This window comes from Ruditapes philippinarum, unplaced genomic scaffold (assembly GCF_026571515.1).
Source record: "Ruditapes philippinarum isolate M1 unplaced genomic scaffold, ASM2657151v2 ctg8959_1_1_1_1, whole genome shotgun sequence".
NCBI classification, from domain to species: Eukaryota; Metazoa; Mollusca; class Bivalvia; order Venerida; family Veneridae; genus Ruditapes; species Ruditapes philippinarum.
This window is the reverse complement of record NW_026865563.1, coordinates 1-19,045: the sequence shown is the minus strand read 5'-3', so window position 1 is coordinate 19,045 and position 19,045 is coordinate 1. Positions and strand designations below refer to the sequence as shown.

Sequence of the window (19,045 nt, the reverse complement as noted above, 5' to 3'; positions counted from 1 at the left end):
ATTTAGCATGAAACATGTTCTAATGGATGTCTACCAATTTTGTTCAAATAAAAGCCCTGGGATCAAAATTGGCCCCGCCCCGGGGGGTCATTGATCCTATATGCATATAGTAAAAACTTAAAAAATCTTCTTTTAAAGAACTCATAGAGCTATGGCTAAGATATTGAGCATCAAACATGTTCTAATAGGTGTCTACCAAGTTTGTTCAAATAAAAGCCCTGGGGTCAAAATTGGCCCCACCCCAGGGGGTCATTGATTTTCCCTATATGCATATAGTAAAAACTTAAAAAATCTTCTTTTAAAGAACCAAAAGAGTTAGAGCTAAGATATTTAGCATGAAACATGTTCTAATAAGTGTCTACCAAGTTTGTTCAAATAAAAGCCCTGGGGTCAAAATTGGCCCCGCCCCGGGGGGTCATTGATTTTCCCTATATGCATATAATTAAAACTTAAAAAAGCTTCTTTTAAAGAACTCAAAGAGCTATGGCTAAGATATTTAGCATCAAACATGTTCTAATAGGTGTCTACCAAGTTTGTTCAAATAAAAGCCCTGGGGTCAAAATTGGCACCGCCCGGGGGTCATTGATTTTTCTTATATATGTATAGCAAAAACTTAAAAAATCTTCTTTGAAAAAACCCAAATAGCTAGAGTTAAGATATTAAGCATGAAACATCTTTTAGTGAGTGTCTACAAAGTTTGTTCAAATAAAAGACCTGGGGTCAAAATTGGCCCCGCCCCGGGGGTCATTGATTTTCTTTATATGTGTATAGCAAAAACTTAAAATCTTCTTTGAAAAAACCCAAATAGCTAGAGTTTAGATATTAAGCATGAAACATCTTCTAGTAAGTGTCTACAAAGTTTGTTCAAATAAAAGCCCTGGGGTCAAAACTGGCCCGGCCCCAGGGGTGTCATTGTTTTTAACTATATGTGTTATGATAGTAAAAACATAAAAAAAATCTTCTTTTAAAAAGCCCAATGAGCTAGAGCTTAGATGTTTAGCATGAAACATCTTCTTATGGGTGTCTACCAAGTTTGTGCAAATAAAAGCCCTTGGGTTAAATTGGCCCTGCAATGTTGGGGGGGGGGGCTATATACAGGTGAGCGACCTCAGGGCCATCATGGCCCTCTTGGGGCCATCATGGCCCTCTTGTTTGAGTTATTGTCCTTTGTTAATTTTCATATTTCATTTTTGACCTGGCCATTTCTCCTAAACTATATTGTTCACAAGGCAACACATCCGACTCGCAGAGTTCTAGTTTACTTATTCAGCATATTATTACCTTGTCTTTTCAAACAGGCAAGTCTACCAGCTTAGCTTGAGGTGAAATTTCTCTATGCCAATTGATCTCAGAAATCGAGTCTTATTGTTATTTGTCATTCACCGCCTATTCAGAAATCATGTAGGATTATTCGTTGATCACTTTGCAGAGAAATTGGTGATTACTTGTTTGTTTTTAAGGAAGCGGGTCCGGTGGACCGACCACCAAGATATGACCGAAAATGTGTTAAAATTGGTATAAAAAAACAGACTTGCAAACGAAACAACAAAATGATGGGAAAGTTGTGAAATTATATCTGTTGGAGACTGGAGAGTTTATTACGTGTTATATTGTATGTAATAGGTTTTCTCATAGGATTGCTGGCCCTGTGGGTTCAAACCCTGTCAGGGATAAGTCGTTGTTTCCGCTAGCAAGAAATTTTACATAAAGTGTTTCCAACAACACAATCAAACTAAAATGAGCCGCGTCATGACAAAACCAACATAGTGCGATTGTGACCGGCATGGATCCAGACCAGCCTGCGCATCCGCACAATCTGATGCGCGCACTCTGATCAGGATCCATGCTGTTCGCTATCAGTTTCTCTGCTTGTAATAGAGTTGGTTAGCGAACAGCATGGATCTTGATCAGACTGCGCGGATGGGCAGGCTGGTCTGGATCCATGCTGGTTGCAAACCCATTATGTTGGTTTTGTCGTGACGCGGCTCAAATAATTTGTATCATCTAAACGTATAGGTGATGAAGAATGATGATATCGAGGCTGGTATCGAGGACGACGAAGAGACGGAGACGGTGAAAATGCCGCCACCTAGGATGACAATAAACGTGAAATCTACAGATGCACTACAACTCACTATGACAAAAGCCTGTCTAGAAAGCCTTTCTAATCTAGGGAAGGTAAGTAATTTGTTGAATGATTTCATAAATCACCTAGAATATAACCTTCCGATAATTATGAACTAAAATAGTTGTGGGGGAGGGGGGTACTAACTATAATGATATCTTTAAAATAAATTGGTCAAAGAGGTTTGAGAAAACTTTTCACAAGATATTAGACAAACTGACTCACATTCTATCAAAATGGACTTAGGGTGCCATTTCTTTTATTGTACAAAAAGGGTCATAATTCCTTATTTTGTTTAACAAAAATGAAATTATTTCTTGTTTACAGTTTTACGGCACCTGGGCCTTACCTAAATTTTAACAAATTGATCATGAGGAAATAGTTTAAATAATTGAATAAAATGGTACTGAATTTATTTTACCTCCAGAAACTGATCATGAATATTAATGCTCTTAGTGTTTACACAAATGCGAAGGCACTGTAAAATATAATGGTTAATATATTGTATTTTTCAGGCATTTGGGGATGCGTATGCTCTGGTAGAGCCTACATTAAAAGCCGGAGAAGTTATGACACCATACGTTATAAAGAATGTCACTGGAGAGGATTTGATGCTCAAGCTTGACAATGCCTTCGAGGTAAAACTGGAAATTTATCAATTCAGTATTTGCTTGTCCCATTATATTTAAGTCCCCAAGTTCTATACTTGTAGCAAAAGCTTCACACATTTTATTTCCAGTTTTCTTCATTCAAACAATGCTTTCTTAAGTTTTGTCAAACTGTTTTCTACATAGGTTTAAAAAATGTTTTCTTCACATTGTTTTATATTGTTTTATACAGAGCCCTCCAAATGCAGCAAACGGTAAAATAAAGCTGTCAGTTGGCGATACTTTACCTCTGAAGAACAAAGAAGGTCCGAAATTACGTAGACAAGCTTCAGTTATCAAGGCGTCCACTGCTTCTGATGAAAAGAAAATGATCTTTCAGGTATACCGCTGCTTTTTCTTGATTATCTACTTGGTTTAAACATATTTATTTAAGCTCGATTGCGAAACATTAGTTCTTGCAGCTTATATTAATCAATTTCGAGTCTGCTTCCTGGAACCAACCAGTACTGGTGTCATATGAAGAAACATGGTCGTGACCCGAGTAGGGCTTGAACCCATGATCTCTGGGTTGAGAGGCAGACACCTTAACCACAAGGCCACCACTCCCCTTATTTGATTTTATACTGTTTACACTGATGCTAAAAAACCCATGTAAGACAAGTTGTGTGCTTAAAATGATGTCATTCCCACACGACTTTTATGAATGAATTGTGCACTTAGAATGACATCATTGTGCCATTATAAATAAAGTTATAAATTCATATGCTACTATAAGAAAAAAGTGCTAATTGAAAATACCTGTTTTCGTAATTTCTTCGGGTAATATGATTAAGATTTAATATGCAAGAAAAAGAATTATAGAGCACCGTCTGTCATAACAGACCAGAATATGTAGCACTCAAGTGACTGTTTAAACCTTGTTACTGCTGTTAATAGTTACCCTCGTGCTAGATATTTTCCGTTCTGTACAGCAGTCGGTGTAAGATCCTTATTATACATTCTTATATATGTTGTTTGTATGTATATGATGTATATAGATATAATATTTAAAGAGTTATTGCCCCTGAACTGAATATTTATGGAGTTATTGCCCATGAACTGAAAAAAAAGTCGTTCTGTACTGCAGTCGGTGTAAGATCCTTATAATACATTCTAATATATGTTGTTTGTATGTATATGATGTATATAGATAGAGTATTTATGGAGTTATTGCCCCTGAACTGAAAAAACATTTCTTGTGTTCCTGTGGGATTGTTACATGAAAAATTGATGTGTCATTGAAAATTAATGGAAATATTTATTGTGCTCAAATTGTTTGACTGACAGTAATTCATAGAATACAATGATATATTACATATTTTATGTCCAAAAAATGTTTTCCTCAACAGAAAATTACAAAATGTATGGGTTTTGATTACAATGAATTACATGAAGATATGTTTTGTTTACAAAAAAATACAAATAGATATGTTCCGTCATGTTAGTGCAATAACTGGTTAACTCCTATTAAATGAAGAAGAACATAACCTGTTACTGCACTAAGGTGATGATGTTGTGGACATAAATAACTGGTATGTTAAGTGGCGGCATGGCCGAATGGTCAACATGTCAGAATAGTTATCTAATCATAAAACCATGCCCAGGGGCAAGTCGTTTCCTTGAGCAAGAAAACTTTACACTCATTGCTCAGTAATGGTTGGTTCCAGGAATGGAATTGAATGTGTGTCTATTAGCTTATAGCTTTTTACACAATCAAAACTGAAATAAATTCTGTATAAACCAACTGTTATGTTGTTTACAGGTTTTCAATGCAACAAGGGAGGTAACCATCAAGCGTGCAGAAAAACGTCTTTTCCATGTTGAAACTAAGACAGGTGATCAATGGGCTATAGTTTGTGATACACAGACGTCCCTGGGACAGAGAACTGTCACATTTAGATCTTCTGTACAGGTGAGCTGATGTTTAAACTGTTGAAACACTTTCTGTTGCTGGTACTTGCTCAAACCTTTGGTCTAGTTAAATGTCACACCAACACTTTTAAGATAGTGGAAGAACACCTCAGTTGCCCCTCCATGCATTATTTCAGGCACAAACAAGCACTTTCTGTAAGCTAGCTAGATAGCTTCCTCACATAAAAGGCATACGAGTTAAACCACCTACCCTGCCCCTCTGTTCATTATTTTCAAACACAGGCAGACACCCGAGTAGAATCACCAACCTCCCATGCAAAATTCATTGAATTGTGTTGGTTTGCAGAAAAAAACAAACAAACAAATTTGTTGAACAGGCTTTCATATTGCTATAAACTGTCACATGCTTTTATGAATGATCTTGATGTATCAAAATTTTGAAATTAATCAGGTTGGCTTTGTTCTTGTGGCTTAGTCATTATTAAAGTAACATTATGCCCATTCAAGTGTAAATTGTGAGCGTACAGGTCAAAAACTAAAGACCTGTACATTTTGTCATAATTGATTTCAATTATATTATCAACTTCACACAAATATGTACATACGTTTGTGCGCTATTCTTTTTTAGGAAAATTTGTTTTGTTCTTTAATATATTGTATGATTATTTTATTCTCTATTAGGTGATGAACCATCTGACAGTTCCAGTTGATGTTTTCTTCAAGGATGCGTCGGGAAACTTGCCGATATCTTCAGTCAGTCCAGAAGAACTTTTCAGTCTACCGTTACATACAATATACACCCAATCTGCCCAGTTCATGTTTAAACCTATCAAAGATGGGTAGGAATCTATATTTTATTTTGTAACCAAATTTTAAGTGAATCTTATTTTTAGTCTCTCATTTGCATATTTGCTACTTTATATTCATGATTTACGGTTTTTGTTGCAAATTCAAGATGGTAGGACATGGTAGGGAAAGGGAACACTCATGTTAACATGTTGAAAAATGCTTTTTGTGGCGACAAATTATAACTGTGATGTCACAGTTTCCTCTTTGTACAATCTACGATGTAGCACTATGGTTATAGCTACTCAATTTATGTGCATATACAGTGTATTTACATCATTTAAGTGAATATATATATACATGTATAGCTATATATACATGTAAAGCCTCTCTTTGAACTGAATCTATTTATAGCCACTCAGTAGAGAATATGTAGATAGTCCTTTATTGGCATGAATATAAAGAATGATTGGCATGAATATATAGAATGAAGTTTGTTTCAACAGATATATCTGGTTTTTGAATATTATGCACTGTAATTGTTGTAAATTCTTTCTCTTCTACGTAGATGTGATGAACTAAGCGACCCGATAAGTTGGAAGGGGGCAGAAAATATGGGACTGAAACAGTTGATGTGTAAAGCCGGCCCAGGACATGAGCCGTTCTATTTCAAGGTAGGTCTGTTCATGAACTGTAATATTTCTTTAGTTTTGTGTGTTAATTGCAATAAATATTGATTTATAAATGTTTAATTTCTGAGGAAATTGTCTTATCCTAACCCGCAGCTGGACTTATGCTACTTCATAGGATTTATTTAGTATATCACCTTATTATTAGAGGGTAATAAGCCATAATTAGTCTGCGTAATTAGCAGTTGTCCTATTGCCTGAGACAACAATTTTTTGGTCGGGACAACCAATTATAAAAGTTTACTTGCCCAATTGACAAGTAAAAATCTGCAGAAAGTATTCATCAAAATGTCATTGAATGGTTATAAAATGCAAGATATCAAATACATTTAGTTTGCTTACATTTATGACTGTTTCTCATTGAAGATAAGTTTGCAGATTTGATCAATAATTGCTTGGAGATGTTCTGATGAAAATGTTTAGGCAACCAGTTTTTACTTCGGACAGCCAGATTTTCTTGAATTGGTTGTCCGAATGACAACCATTTTTAAACCCTGATTTACAGACTGCATGATAATGTAAGATGGCAACATCACTTTTCTGCCTGCTAACAATTTACAAGCACATACTGGGCTCCAAGTTTTAGTTATAAGTTATTATGTATGAGAATTGTCTAACTCGAAAACTAATTTGTTTGGTATAATAGAATTAAAAGAATTAGATATTGGCGTACAATGTAGCTTCCAACACAATCAAACTAAAATAAATTTGTATAAACCACTGTTGGTAATTTAGCAATTTGAAAATCTTTACCCTTAACAAGATAATGTCAAACTTGGCTATTATTGCCATGGTTGCATAACTTGTCTTAGGCCAAAAATAAAAGTATGTTTGTTTCCCCTTATCAACCCATTAATTTTAGCGTTGGGTTGGTAGGTAGGAAAAAAATTTTTTAAAGCGCATAATAGTAAATAATCTGCATATATGTATAATGAACTATAAAAATTAATTTATTAAGTGCAATAGTATATGTACATGCATAACCATATTGACAACTGACATATGCAACAATTTATTAACTATGCTAGTTGTCTAAAATATCAGATTAGATTGTACCTATTGTACTCTGAAAGAAAAAAATACTTGCATCCCCTAAGAACCTGAAAAAATCTTTTGGGTAGGGGCAAATTTGTTGGGTAGGTAGGGAAGGGGAAACAAATTAAATTTTATTTTAGGCCTTAGGTGAACATACTGCTCTTTTGCCTTCACTTGGATGTAATATCTATCTATTGGCAACCTTTCTTGTAGGTTTGTCATATTTGCAACAATATAAACACTTGTAACTGTATGCCTATAAAACAGCAACCAAGAGTTATTGCTTTGTATTAGTATTAAAAGTTTGGAAAATTATTAAATTTTTATCACTATCTAAATTGAGACTGTAATTATAAATGTATTATTTGTTTTTGTAGGTCAGGGCCGATATTGAGACAGTAATTATAAATGTATTATTTGTTTTTGTAGGTCAGGGCCGATATTGAGACTGTAATTATAAATGTATTATTTGTTTTTGTAGGTCAGGGCCGATATTGAGACAGTAATTATAAATGTATTATTTGTTTTTGTAGGTCAGGGCCGATATTGAGACAGTAATTATAAATGTATTATTTGTTTTTGTAGGTCAGGGCCGATATTGAGACAGTAATTATAAATGTATTATTTGTTTTTGTAGGTCAGGGCCGATATTGAGACAGTAATTATAAATGTATTATTTGTTTTTGTAGGTCAGGGCTGATATTGAGACAGTAATTATAAATGTATTATTTGTTTTTGTAGGTCAGGGCCGATATTGAGACAGTAATTATAAATGTATTATTTGTTTTTGTAGGTCAGGGCCGATATTGAGACAGTATATTATGAGACTGGTGATACTCCCTCTGCCAAGTCAACGACCTTTCACCTTTACCCCACTGTGATATTGCATAATCTTTTACCATACAAGGTCAAGGTCTTGCTCCAGGTAAGCATCATGTTGACCTATGATTTTATGTCAAGTAGGTCATAGGTCATTTTATTTAAAAAAAAAAAAGAATCTTTAGTATTGCATGATTTATTGCCATACAAGGTCAAGGTCATGCAAAGGTAAGTGCCATGATCATCAAGGTTTTATCTTACATGACTAAGAAAATGTTCTTGTCAAAGGAAACAAACCTTCTACTTTACATTCATGACATTTTTTCCTTTGGTCAAAGTCATGTAACTTTGAAATGACCTTGACCTTTCTGTCAATGTAATTGGGTCATAGGTCAAAGAACTTTTTTTCTTACACTATTGAAATCTTGCATATGTTTTGCCTTAACAAGGTCATGCTAAAGGTAAAACCTTCAACTTTAAATAAAATTTTTCTCCATATAACTTTATATATTCTGTAGAGCATATGATGTTTATGTAACCTTTTAATGTTTTTTAGGGTACAGAGGATAACTTTGAGTTAGACAGAGGCAGTAATATACCACTAGATCATGCCTGTGTTGGGAAAACAAACATTGAAATTACAGTAAGTATACCCATATCCCTGAATTTATATAATGAACTTGTCCTGTTTTGAATTTAGAACAGTCCATTGTCATTTTTAGGGAGGTTAGAATATGAAATACTTAAAATTGACCATCCATCTATATAGAACCTTGTCAGACCTAATTTTTGGTGCATCTTTCATGATTGTGAATGCTTTTGCTGTTTTAAACAGATTGATCATCAGTGGTTTATCAACAGGTAGTGGAAGCAGCATTGCCATTAAATTTTTGGGAAAATAAAATGGTATTTTTGCTAAATAGGAAGAAAAAACTTGATGAAAATTGAATTTTTGAGGAAAAGCACATGATTTTAAAGACTTTTCAGGAAGCAAAGCTATAGACCTACCTATAGACAGTCACTGCTATAGAATAAAGCCCTGTATTTGTTACATAGAATATTTCCATTTGACATCACATGAATGTTATTTCCAGTGCTCAAAATATTTTGTCCGGTGTTCACTGCTTGAAACAGACCAGTATAATGTATCCTGCATGTTATTTTACAGATACCAGATTACCAGGGTATGGAATGGATTGGAAGACGTTTACTGGAAGTGGATATACCTGAATTATCAGTGTGGACGTTTGAAGCTTATGACAAAAGCAACAAGAAATTAACCATGGTAAAGTTTATGAACGCAGCTTTTGTTTCTTATTTCATCACGTAAAATACTTGATTACTCTCATGAAAATCAAAGGTAGTAATGGCAAGGAGCCTAGTTTAAGTCTGATCAGGGACATTGCTGTTTTACTTGAGTAAAAAATTTAATTTCTTTATTGCATCACTTCATCCAGATGTTATTTTGTTCCTGAGACAAAAACTGTGGCTTCATAATATTGACTGCCAGAAAGACTACCAAGAAATAGAAATGATTCAATTTCTAGTTGGTTACTTACTAGAAATTTTAGTTTAGTCTTTGAGTGTACAGTGTGTATAAAACTTAAAACAATAGACTTCCTATATAGAGAGCAATTATAGGATTCTAGTAGCTTATTGACGAGAGTCTGTTATGTATGAAATTATAGACTATCAAATGCAATTGCTTTACTTTTTACCACCTTGAATATGTCGGCCTGCCTAGCTCAGTATTGAGAGCATATGATTTGTAATCTCAAGGTCATTGGTTCGAAGCTAGGGCATGGCGTAATTTTCTCTGTGACAATTAATCTCGGACATTGAGTCTAAGTCATTTGTCTCGCACTGCTGATTCACACATTATGGGGGATTCGTGGTTGGTCACTTGTTGAGAAATTAGTAATTACCGGTTAGTTATCAAGGAAAGACGGTTCAGTGCATTGGCCTCCGAGATATGACCAAAAATATTGACTTCCGAGATATGACCAAAAATATTGACTTCCGAGATATGACCAAAAATATTGACCTCCGAGATATGACCAAAAATATTGACCTCCGAGATATGACCAAAAATATTGACCTCCGAGATATGACCAAAAATATTGACCTCGGAGATATGACCTAAAATATTGACCTCCGAGATATGACCAAAAATATTGACCTCCGAGATATGACCAAAAATATTGACTTCCGAGATATGACTAAAAATATGTTAAAATTGGTGTAAAAATCAGAAAAACAAACAAAATACATTAAATATTATGAGGAGATTTTTAGAAATGTTTTGTACAAATGTTTTTCTGTAAATGTTGCAGGATTTAGGTCTACATTATAAACAGGGACCCGGTGTTCTAGATGTGTCGGTCTACAGTCCCTACTGGATGATCAATAAAACTGAAAAATTACTTCAATACAAGGTTAGTTTGTTTAATCATTTGGAATCATTAAACCTGTTCTGGGTACATAATATTGGTAAAGTGGATAAGAATAAATCACCTATGTTTCTAAACCATTTTCATCCATCACTTTGTTCAGTCCAAGTATTAAACAGGGCTCTTGTAACTGGGTGATTTGAGCGACTAAACGCCTAAAGTTTCTCAACTTCGCTAAGTTTGAACATCAAAGTGAAACCGAGTTCATGGCACTTTTTTACCTACCAAATGAACAGATCTTTACGTTTCACACATTGCTTGTCAAGAAATTTAATCCTCGCCTCCGGGCATCACTTAAACTAAATTTGTTCTACGCAGTTTCTCAAGGATATTTAAAGAATTATTTTATACTTTATTTCCGGTTATTTCATTTTCGATTTCATACTGTAATTACTTTATTTCAGGTTATTCTATTTCAGACTATGGGACTATATCAGGTTTTTTCATTATCTATTTCAGGCCGGTGACGATGAGCCCGTAGATCATCCATCAGACCTGAAGGATATCGTCATGTTTTCATTCAAGAAGAATTCTTTGTTCTCTAAGAAAAAGGTAACATTAGTTTACACCAATTTCAGTATAGAGCATGAATAGTTTATTTATAGATGAAAATGATATAAAAAAGATTATTATTGCATATCTGATTGACTTATGATAGTAGATATAATAAAACAGGGTCGTTTGTAGGGTTGCATTAGTCTATTACTTGTATTTTGCTCCGAGACTCGTGGATTGTACTAAAATTGACTCTTCATTGCCTTGTGCAATCCCGGCCTAGCTAAATTCACTTGAGTAGTTATTTATAGATAATTTGATATAACAATTTGATATGAAAGAGATATATATTGATGATATGGTGGTACAATTATTATATCCAATGTACATAATTATGTTGCAATATTTGTATTTCATGCACAAATTCATTAAGACAAAAGAAAATATGCATAATTTACAATTTGTGATCGGGAAAGCAGTAATTTACATAATGGCATTATATATACTTTTGTCAAATTTATAGTATGTATAAATGAGAAGTTAAAGTAAGAGTACAGTGAGCAATCACTTGTATTCGGCTTCCATGGGTTTTACTGGACTGTCAAAAGATCACTCTTTGAACTTCTAAAGTGGCGCATTTTATTGGGAATCTATTATGTTAGCTTTTGGTATTTGAGCAGCATCACAATTTAGGGTTGGCTGCTTAAAAAGCTGGAAAAGGGGCTTTTTTTTACCTCTAAGCATTCTGCAATTTGTGCATCTGTTTTAACAGTATATTTCCTTTAATTTGTGGTTCTTGGTGAGAAAAGAATAAACTTTAATGATAGCTGATTATTAGTTTATCTTGCATCTCCTAGTAGAAAAATAAAGATGCACAGACATATACTCAAAAAGAAATATTGTCTTGTGCTTTGAACTAAAATATTTTAAGAAAAAATTAACTACGTAATTGATTTTTTTCAAAATTGATTGGTCCTTTTTGCTATGATAGTTGTTTAACCTTTTGTCTGCCCGCACCCACTTAGTTTGATAGGGAGAGCATTGAATTTGTTTACCAGGGATTGCTGGTCCAGTCCCTTTTTTGTGACAATATCAAACCTGAAGTCTAATGGTTATATGCCTCTGGTTCAGAAATCATGCACGGGTTTAATAGTTGATGACTTGTGGAGAAATTGGTAATGGCTGGTTAATTTTTCAGGAAAACCGGTAATGTTATGTAGGTAGACAGCTGAGATAGGACCAAAAATTTGTTTAAAAATTGGTGTTAAAACCAGAAAAACAAACAAACATGTTTACCCTCTTAATATATCTGAATAATTATTAAAAAGATAATAAACCATGATACCATGGCCATTACATATTTGTTGAATAATGAATAATGAATTACCTTCCTACAGATGTACGCCTGTTTTTGTGCAGAAACGACATTGGTATTGTTGGAAGATTTGACTGCTGTGATTCTGTTTTAAAGCTAACCTTTTCACTCATTTTTTTATTAACATTCACATCTAGCTTCTCAATCTCTCTACATAAATGAATAATTATGCAAACTTTATATATTTTTTGAGGCATTTTCTAGCAGTAAATGTTTCAAATTTAAAAAAACAAACATCAACACCACCTTAAATATGTATTTAGATGTAGACAAGATATAAGCTGTAAGTAATTTCATATGAACATTCTCACCACTTTGGCAATTGTTAAACAAACTAACCTGTCTAATAGAAAAGTCAAATTTTAATGATAAAATGCAGACCGCGTCTTATGATCAATCCGACATGTAGGTGAGTAAATACGACACAAGAAGTTAAAATTGTAGTTAAAGAGGCCAGTTCATAGGTTTCCTTCAAAACAAGTGTAATGTTTTTATTAATGTGTGATTTTGCCATAACATGCTGTTGATAACTTGTCATAAAAAAACATGTTGGTATAATGGTTTCTGAAAACTAATGCAACATTTACTGTTAATTTACACATAAGACGTGGTGTTTATATTTATATAGAAGATTGATTATTTGTTAAATCTAGAACAAAAGACAACAAATAAGAAATACTTATTCATAAGGCAGTTTGTGTTATAATTTATTGACTGTTCGTATATTTGTAATTTGCTAGTATTCAGTGCTATATCTATATACATGTATCTATTTGGCGGAAAAAAACAAATTGAAAGAAGTAAGCATATTAAAATAGCGCCCCTATATTAAATACACAATAGTTATACCCCCGCACAACAAAGTTGTAAGGGGGGTATACTGGAATCAGCTTGTCCATCCGGCCGTTCGTCGGTTTTTTCTTGTCCGCCCAATAACTTAAGATTCCTTTGACCCTTAGTCTTCATATTTGGCATGGAGGTTAGTCATGATAAGTAGATGACCCCTAATGATTTTGAGGTCATCAGGTCAAAGGTCAAGGTCACATGGACCTTTGACTTCAAAAAGCTTGCCGCCCAATAACTTAAGATTCCTTTGACCCACAGTCTTCATATTTGGCATGGAGGCAAGTCATGATTAGTAGATGACCCCCTATTGACTTTTGAGGTCACCAGGTCAAGGTCAAGGTCACAGGGGGTTCTTACTTCAAAAAGCTTGTCCACCCAATAACTTAAGATTCCTTTGACCCACAGTCTTCATATTTGGCATGGAGGCTAGTCTGATAAGTAGATGACCCTATTGACTTTGAGGTCACCAGGTCAAAGGTTAAGGTCACATGGGCCTTGACTTCAAAAAGCTTGTCCGCCCAATAACTTAAGATTCCTTTGACCCACAGTCTTCATTTTTGGCATGGAGGTTAGTCATGATTAGTAGATGACCCCTATTGATTTTGAGGTCACCAGGTCAAACATCAAGGTCACAGGGACTTTGACTTCAAAAAGTTTGTCTGCCCAATAACTTAAGATTCCTTTGACCCACAATCTTCATATTTGGCATGGATGTTGATCATGATTAGCAGATGACCCCTTTTGATTTTGAGGTCACTGGATCAAAGGTCAAGGTCATAGGGACTTTGCCTTCAAAAAGTTTGTCCACCCATTAACTTAAGATTCCTTTGACCCACAGTCTTCATATTTGGCATGGATGTTGATCATGACTATAAGGTGACCCCTATTGATTTTGAGGTCACTGGGTCAAGGTCACAGGGACCTTGACAAAAAAAAAAGCTTTTCTTCTTAATTGCTAAAGACTGTCCTGTCCGCAATGTATTGATTTTGACATTTTCACATTTGAAGCATGTAGAATACATAACTTAGCAATGCACTGGCTTAGTAACCCCAGATTTGGCAGGGGGGTTGTCCTTGAGCTCTAAATGGCCACTGTTGATTCTGACAAAGTGGTATGCAGGGGTATTCACGCCATGATAGTGGCAGTTCTAGTTTATATAAACTTGGTGCAGTGTAATTACCATCAAGAAAAAGTCCACAAAAGTCAGTATGGATTGAAGAAATAAAAACTTCTTGTCATATTGAACTTTGCATAAGAGGTCATAGACTGTAAGTTGAGTAAGTGTGTTATTTTGTGGATGAGCATTATCTCCACTCTAGAACCAACATTCTGGTCCATATCAAAAATATCTCGGAATCTAGCTTTGGCACATTGATATATTTTGACTACATGGGATCTTTGCATGTTAGCTACAAACAATGGTGTCTTAGATTTGATAGCCCCTTTTTTGCTAATCACCTTTCATTGGATAGGGGTACATCATTTTTATTCCCCTTTTTTGTGCTGATCGCCTTTTAGGATGCGGGCAACATTGCTTTTTTTGTCCGAGTCTTTTAATATCAGCATATTTTTTCATCACAAATATCTCAAGATCGCTGCATTTTATGTCCATTTTATGGGTGAGTTGATTGGTAGCAAGCCTTTTATGGTCATTTTAGGGGTGAGTAGGCCAGAAGTTTAAATCTGCCACTCTTTTATAATGAGTAAATTTGGCAGGCTTACAGGTGTATTGTACAATATTATATTCAATAGATTCAGTTGTAAGGGGTTGGTACTTTTAGGTGCCTGAATGTGCAGTAAGATCAGATTCAAAATGACAGTAGGTTTACAAAAGCAGTGACACCAATGTCCTTTAACTGTTATAGATTTAAGTACTCTAACAATGTTTTTCATTTTTGTACATGTGGTATTCAAGAGTCAGGCAGTGTCGGTTACATGTTTTAAATTACAAAACATTTTTTTGTGCTTTATCAGATTAAGAAATACTTATATTTAATTAAGGATTTTCATTGTCATAACATTACCCGCACCAATATTTATTTCCCCATTTGAATCACAGATTATTTATTGACATGCATTAATACCTTGCTAATAGATGAAATAAACAAAGCACCTGACATAAGCACATTGTGGTAAGCACTGATGATGCACAATGGTATATCATTGTGGTATACTTGTATAGTACACAATAATTTTACATCATTGTGGTAAACATTATTTAAAACACAACGGTATAACATTCTTGTGGTAAACATTGGTATAACAGCAGTGTGGTTAAATCTGTTTAGACACAATGGCATTACAATCATTGGGATAAACACTTATTACAATACAATGGTATAACATCATTGTGGTAAACACTGTTTAAACACAATGGTGTTACATCATTGTCATAAACACAATGTTTAAACACAATGGTATATCATCATTGTGGTAAATATGGTTTAAACACAATGGTGTAACAAAATTGCGGCAAACATATTTTAAACACAGTGATGTAACACAATGGTATAACATCATTGTGGTAAACACTTCTAAAAGACAGTGGTATAACAATCATTGTGGTAAACACAATGTTTAAACACAATGATGTCACAACATTGTGGTAAACACTGCTTAAACACAGTAGTGTTACAATCATTGTGGTAAACACAACTATAACTCAATGGTATGACATCATTGTGTTAAATATGGTTTAAACACAATTGTGTAACAACATTGTGGTTAACACTGTTTAAACAAAATAGTGTAACAATCACTGTGTTAAACACAAGTATAACTCAATGGTGTAACAACATTGTGGTAAACACTGCTTGAACATTTTGATATGACAATCATTGTGGTAAACATTAATATAACACAATGGTATAACATCATTGTGGTAAACACAATGGTATAACGTCATTGTGGTAAATATGGTTTAAACACAATAGTGTAATAATTATTGTGATAAACACTAATGAAACACAGTGGTGTAACAGTCATTGTGGTAAATAATCATTGTTATGTTTAAACACAATAGTGTTACATCATTGTGGTAAACATTTTTGAAGCACAATGGTATAACATCATTGTGGTAAACACTAATATAACTCAATGATATAAAAATCATTGTGGTAAGCACAGTTGAAAATGCACAATGGTATAACATCATTGTGGTAAACACTAATATAACCCAATGGTATAAAATTATTGTGGTTAGCACAGTTAAAAGCACAATGGTATAACATCATTGTATAGCACAATGGTATAACATCATTGTATAGCACAATGGTATAACATCATTGTATAGCACAATGGTATAACATCATTGTATAGCACAATGGTATAACATCATTGTATAGCACAGTGGTATAACATCATTGTATAGCACAGTGGTATAACATCATTGTATAGCACAGTGGTATAACATCATTGTATAGCACAGTGGTATAACATCATTGTATAGCACAATGGTATAACATCATTGTATAGCACAATGGTATAACATCATTGTATAGCACAATGGTATAACATCATTGTATAGCACAATGGTATAACATCATTGTATAGCACAATGGTATAACATCATTGTATAGCACAATGGTATAACATCATTGTATAGCACAATGGTATAACATCATTGTATAGCACAGTGGTATAATCATTATTCACACACAACTTTAAGGAGGACACCTTGGATAGAAAGAAGGACACATTGGATAGAAAGAAAGACACACTAGAGAGAAAGAAAGATGCAAAGAAACAAAAAGTGAAGGAAATGAAACAAAGTGGAAAAGTATGTTAAGAATGGCACCGCATCATTTATATTTTAATTTTGCTCTTATTCTTTGCTTTTGCATAATGTTTAGTATGCTTTTTTTCAGATTTGATTTTTTTTGTTCAAAACAGTTCTTTGGATGTTTTTGGTGTGTTTTTTTGCGATTATTTGCCTCTTATATGACACAGTGGTTATAAAATTTGCTTGTCACCTATATATTATTTATCAGTTCACCTGCTTTGGTTGCTATGAAGAGCAGTAAGGGTTACAGACTGTGGATTTTGTGAATTAAAGTCCTGGGTGTGGTCATATATTTAATATAACAATGTCTTTGATGTTACTTTTACCAATAATCTTCTGCTGATTTTTAGCTTGTCTGTTTCGAAGAAAATGTCGAGTAATTATGATGGCTGTGTGTCGTCAATGTCATCATAATCTTTGTTGTCGTGCAAATACTTTAATGTTGGCCATTACTCAAATTTTAAAGGTATCAATATGAAACTTAGAATTCTTGCTTATCATGACAAGAAACAGTTGTAAGACAATAGGCATAACTATGAAAGCTATATTTTTAGAGATATGCCCCTTATTAACTTTGGTGTAAAGTGTTTTTTTTTAACAGACGAGTGTTAACACCACATGCAGTGCTCTTGTTGTTGAAAAAACTGATAATAACATATAGTTCCAAAGTTTTGCAATACTTACCTCTTTTGCCAAATGTTGCAGCCATTTTGGGGGTCAATATTATAATATATTGATATATATTAATACAATTGACAAAGTAAGAGAAAATCAATAGAAATAGCTCATTTAGGTGAATTGTCAAATTCCTTTATACATATACAGCAGAATATTATAATAGCACCAATATGTAACAGTTTTTTATCAGTTTTCATGAAAATGATGAGAATTATGAGAGATCTTTACCTATTGGAAATGACCCTCAAAATGGCGGCCAGGGGAGGTAATAATTGCTATGTGAAAAGCATCTGTAGGAAAATATGTTAATGTCGCTACAGAATGCAGGAAAACTTGATAGTGATATAAAAGCCTTGACCTGTCTCTTGAGGGTTGCTGTTATTTTTATTATTATGCTTTTGTTAATGTTATTTAGTGATATTAGACTTTCGTTATTGCATGGCTTGTTATTAAGCATTATATTTAGTTGATGTTTATATTTATCACTTACACTACGACATTAAAAATGATATTACACAGAAGTGTAATAACACTTTGACGACAGATTGTTTGGGCACTAATGTAAGCGTTACGCATAATTGGGGCATCAGTGAAAAATTGCTCATTTAAATGTAAACTGTTCTGATTTCGAATATGTGATAAATAGAATATTATTTTCGTGTAGATTCAATATTCAAGTTAATATAATTGAACTCTTTGAATAAATCAACAATATTCTCACTAGAGGCTTTGCATAATATGATTTTATTCAACCTGTTCAATAAATTTAGTATTAAACCTTCACTCATTCAATATCCACTATATATTGTAAATCTAATACAATATTACTAACATTGCAACACCTTTGTATAAACAAAGTGCTCATAAAATTGATCATTTTTTTTCACATGCATCAGCATCAAAATTGTCATTGTTTATATATGGACTAATCAGAGAATAGGGAAAGCTATTGTACTTACGCTGGCATAGGTGTCACCTTCACAATTTGGTTAAGTTTTTGCGTGCAAGTTGGTATCTCCGTAACTACTGAAGGAAATTGGTTGAAACGTCACACACTTGTTCTCTGTGATTTATGATACATGACAGACACAGGCCCCATAACTCTTGAGTTACCTTGTAACAGAGTTATGTCCCTTTCATTACTACCAAGCACTGAAAATAGTCGAGCGTACACTGTCTTACAGACAGCTCTTGTTGCTTATAGTATGTTGAGTGTATGATAAGTAAAATTTGATGAATATTTTTTAAGGATCTATTATAGAGCACCCATAGATTTTAATTATTTATATGCTACAGGAAGTATGTGTCATGGCAGATTGTGGTTTTATGCTAGAAAAAGTATACATAGCAATGTTAGTGTTGATCAACATGTAATGAATGGTTTTAAATCTGTGTAGGTGCCTCTCGATTGTATTAAAGTGAATTGGGTCTATAATGGAGATCTTT

General features: G+C 33.8%; 1 protein-coding gene across 1 annotated transcript; it reads left to right on the top strand.

The window, feature by feature from the left end:
- Positions 1 to 2,008: 2,008 nt before the first annotated feature.
- On the top strand, positions 2,009 to 16,918 carry LOC132729553 (intermembrane lipid transfer protein VPS13A-like; the record flags this gene model as incomplete). The annotated part of the gene is given in 12 exon segments (XM_060715333.1): positions 2,009 to 2,178; positions 2,641 to 2,763; positions 2,966 to 3,112; positions 4,535 to 4,684; positions 5,326 to 5,483; positions 5,999 to 6,104; positions 7,948 to 8,079; positions 8,530 to 8,616; positions 9,142 to 9,258; positions 10,307 to 10,408; positions 10,883 to 10,975; positions 16,808 to 16,918. Coding segments are annotated over 12 exon segments (1,485 nt in total), but the record flags the coding sequence as incomplete, so codon positions are not given.
- Between the last annotated feature and the right edge of the window lie 2,127 nt (positions 16,919 to 19,045).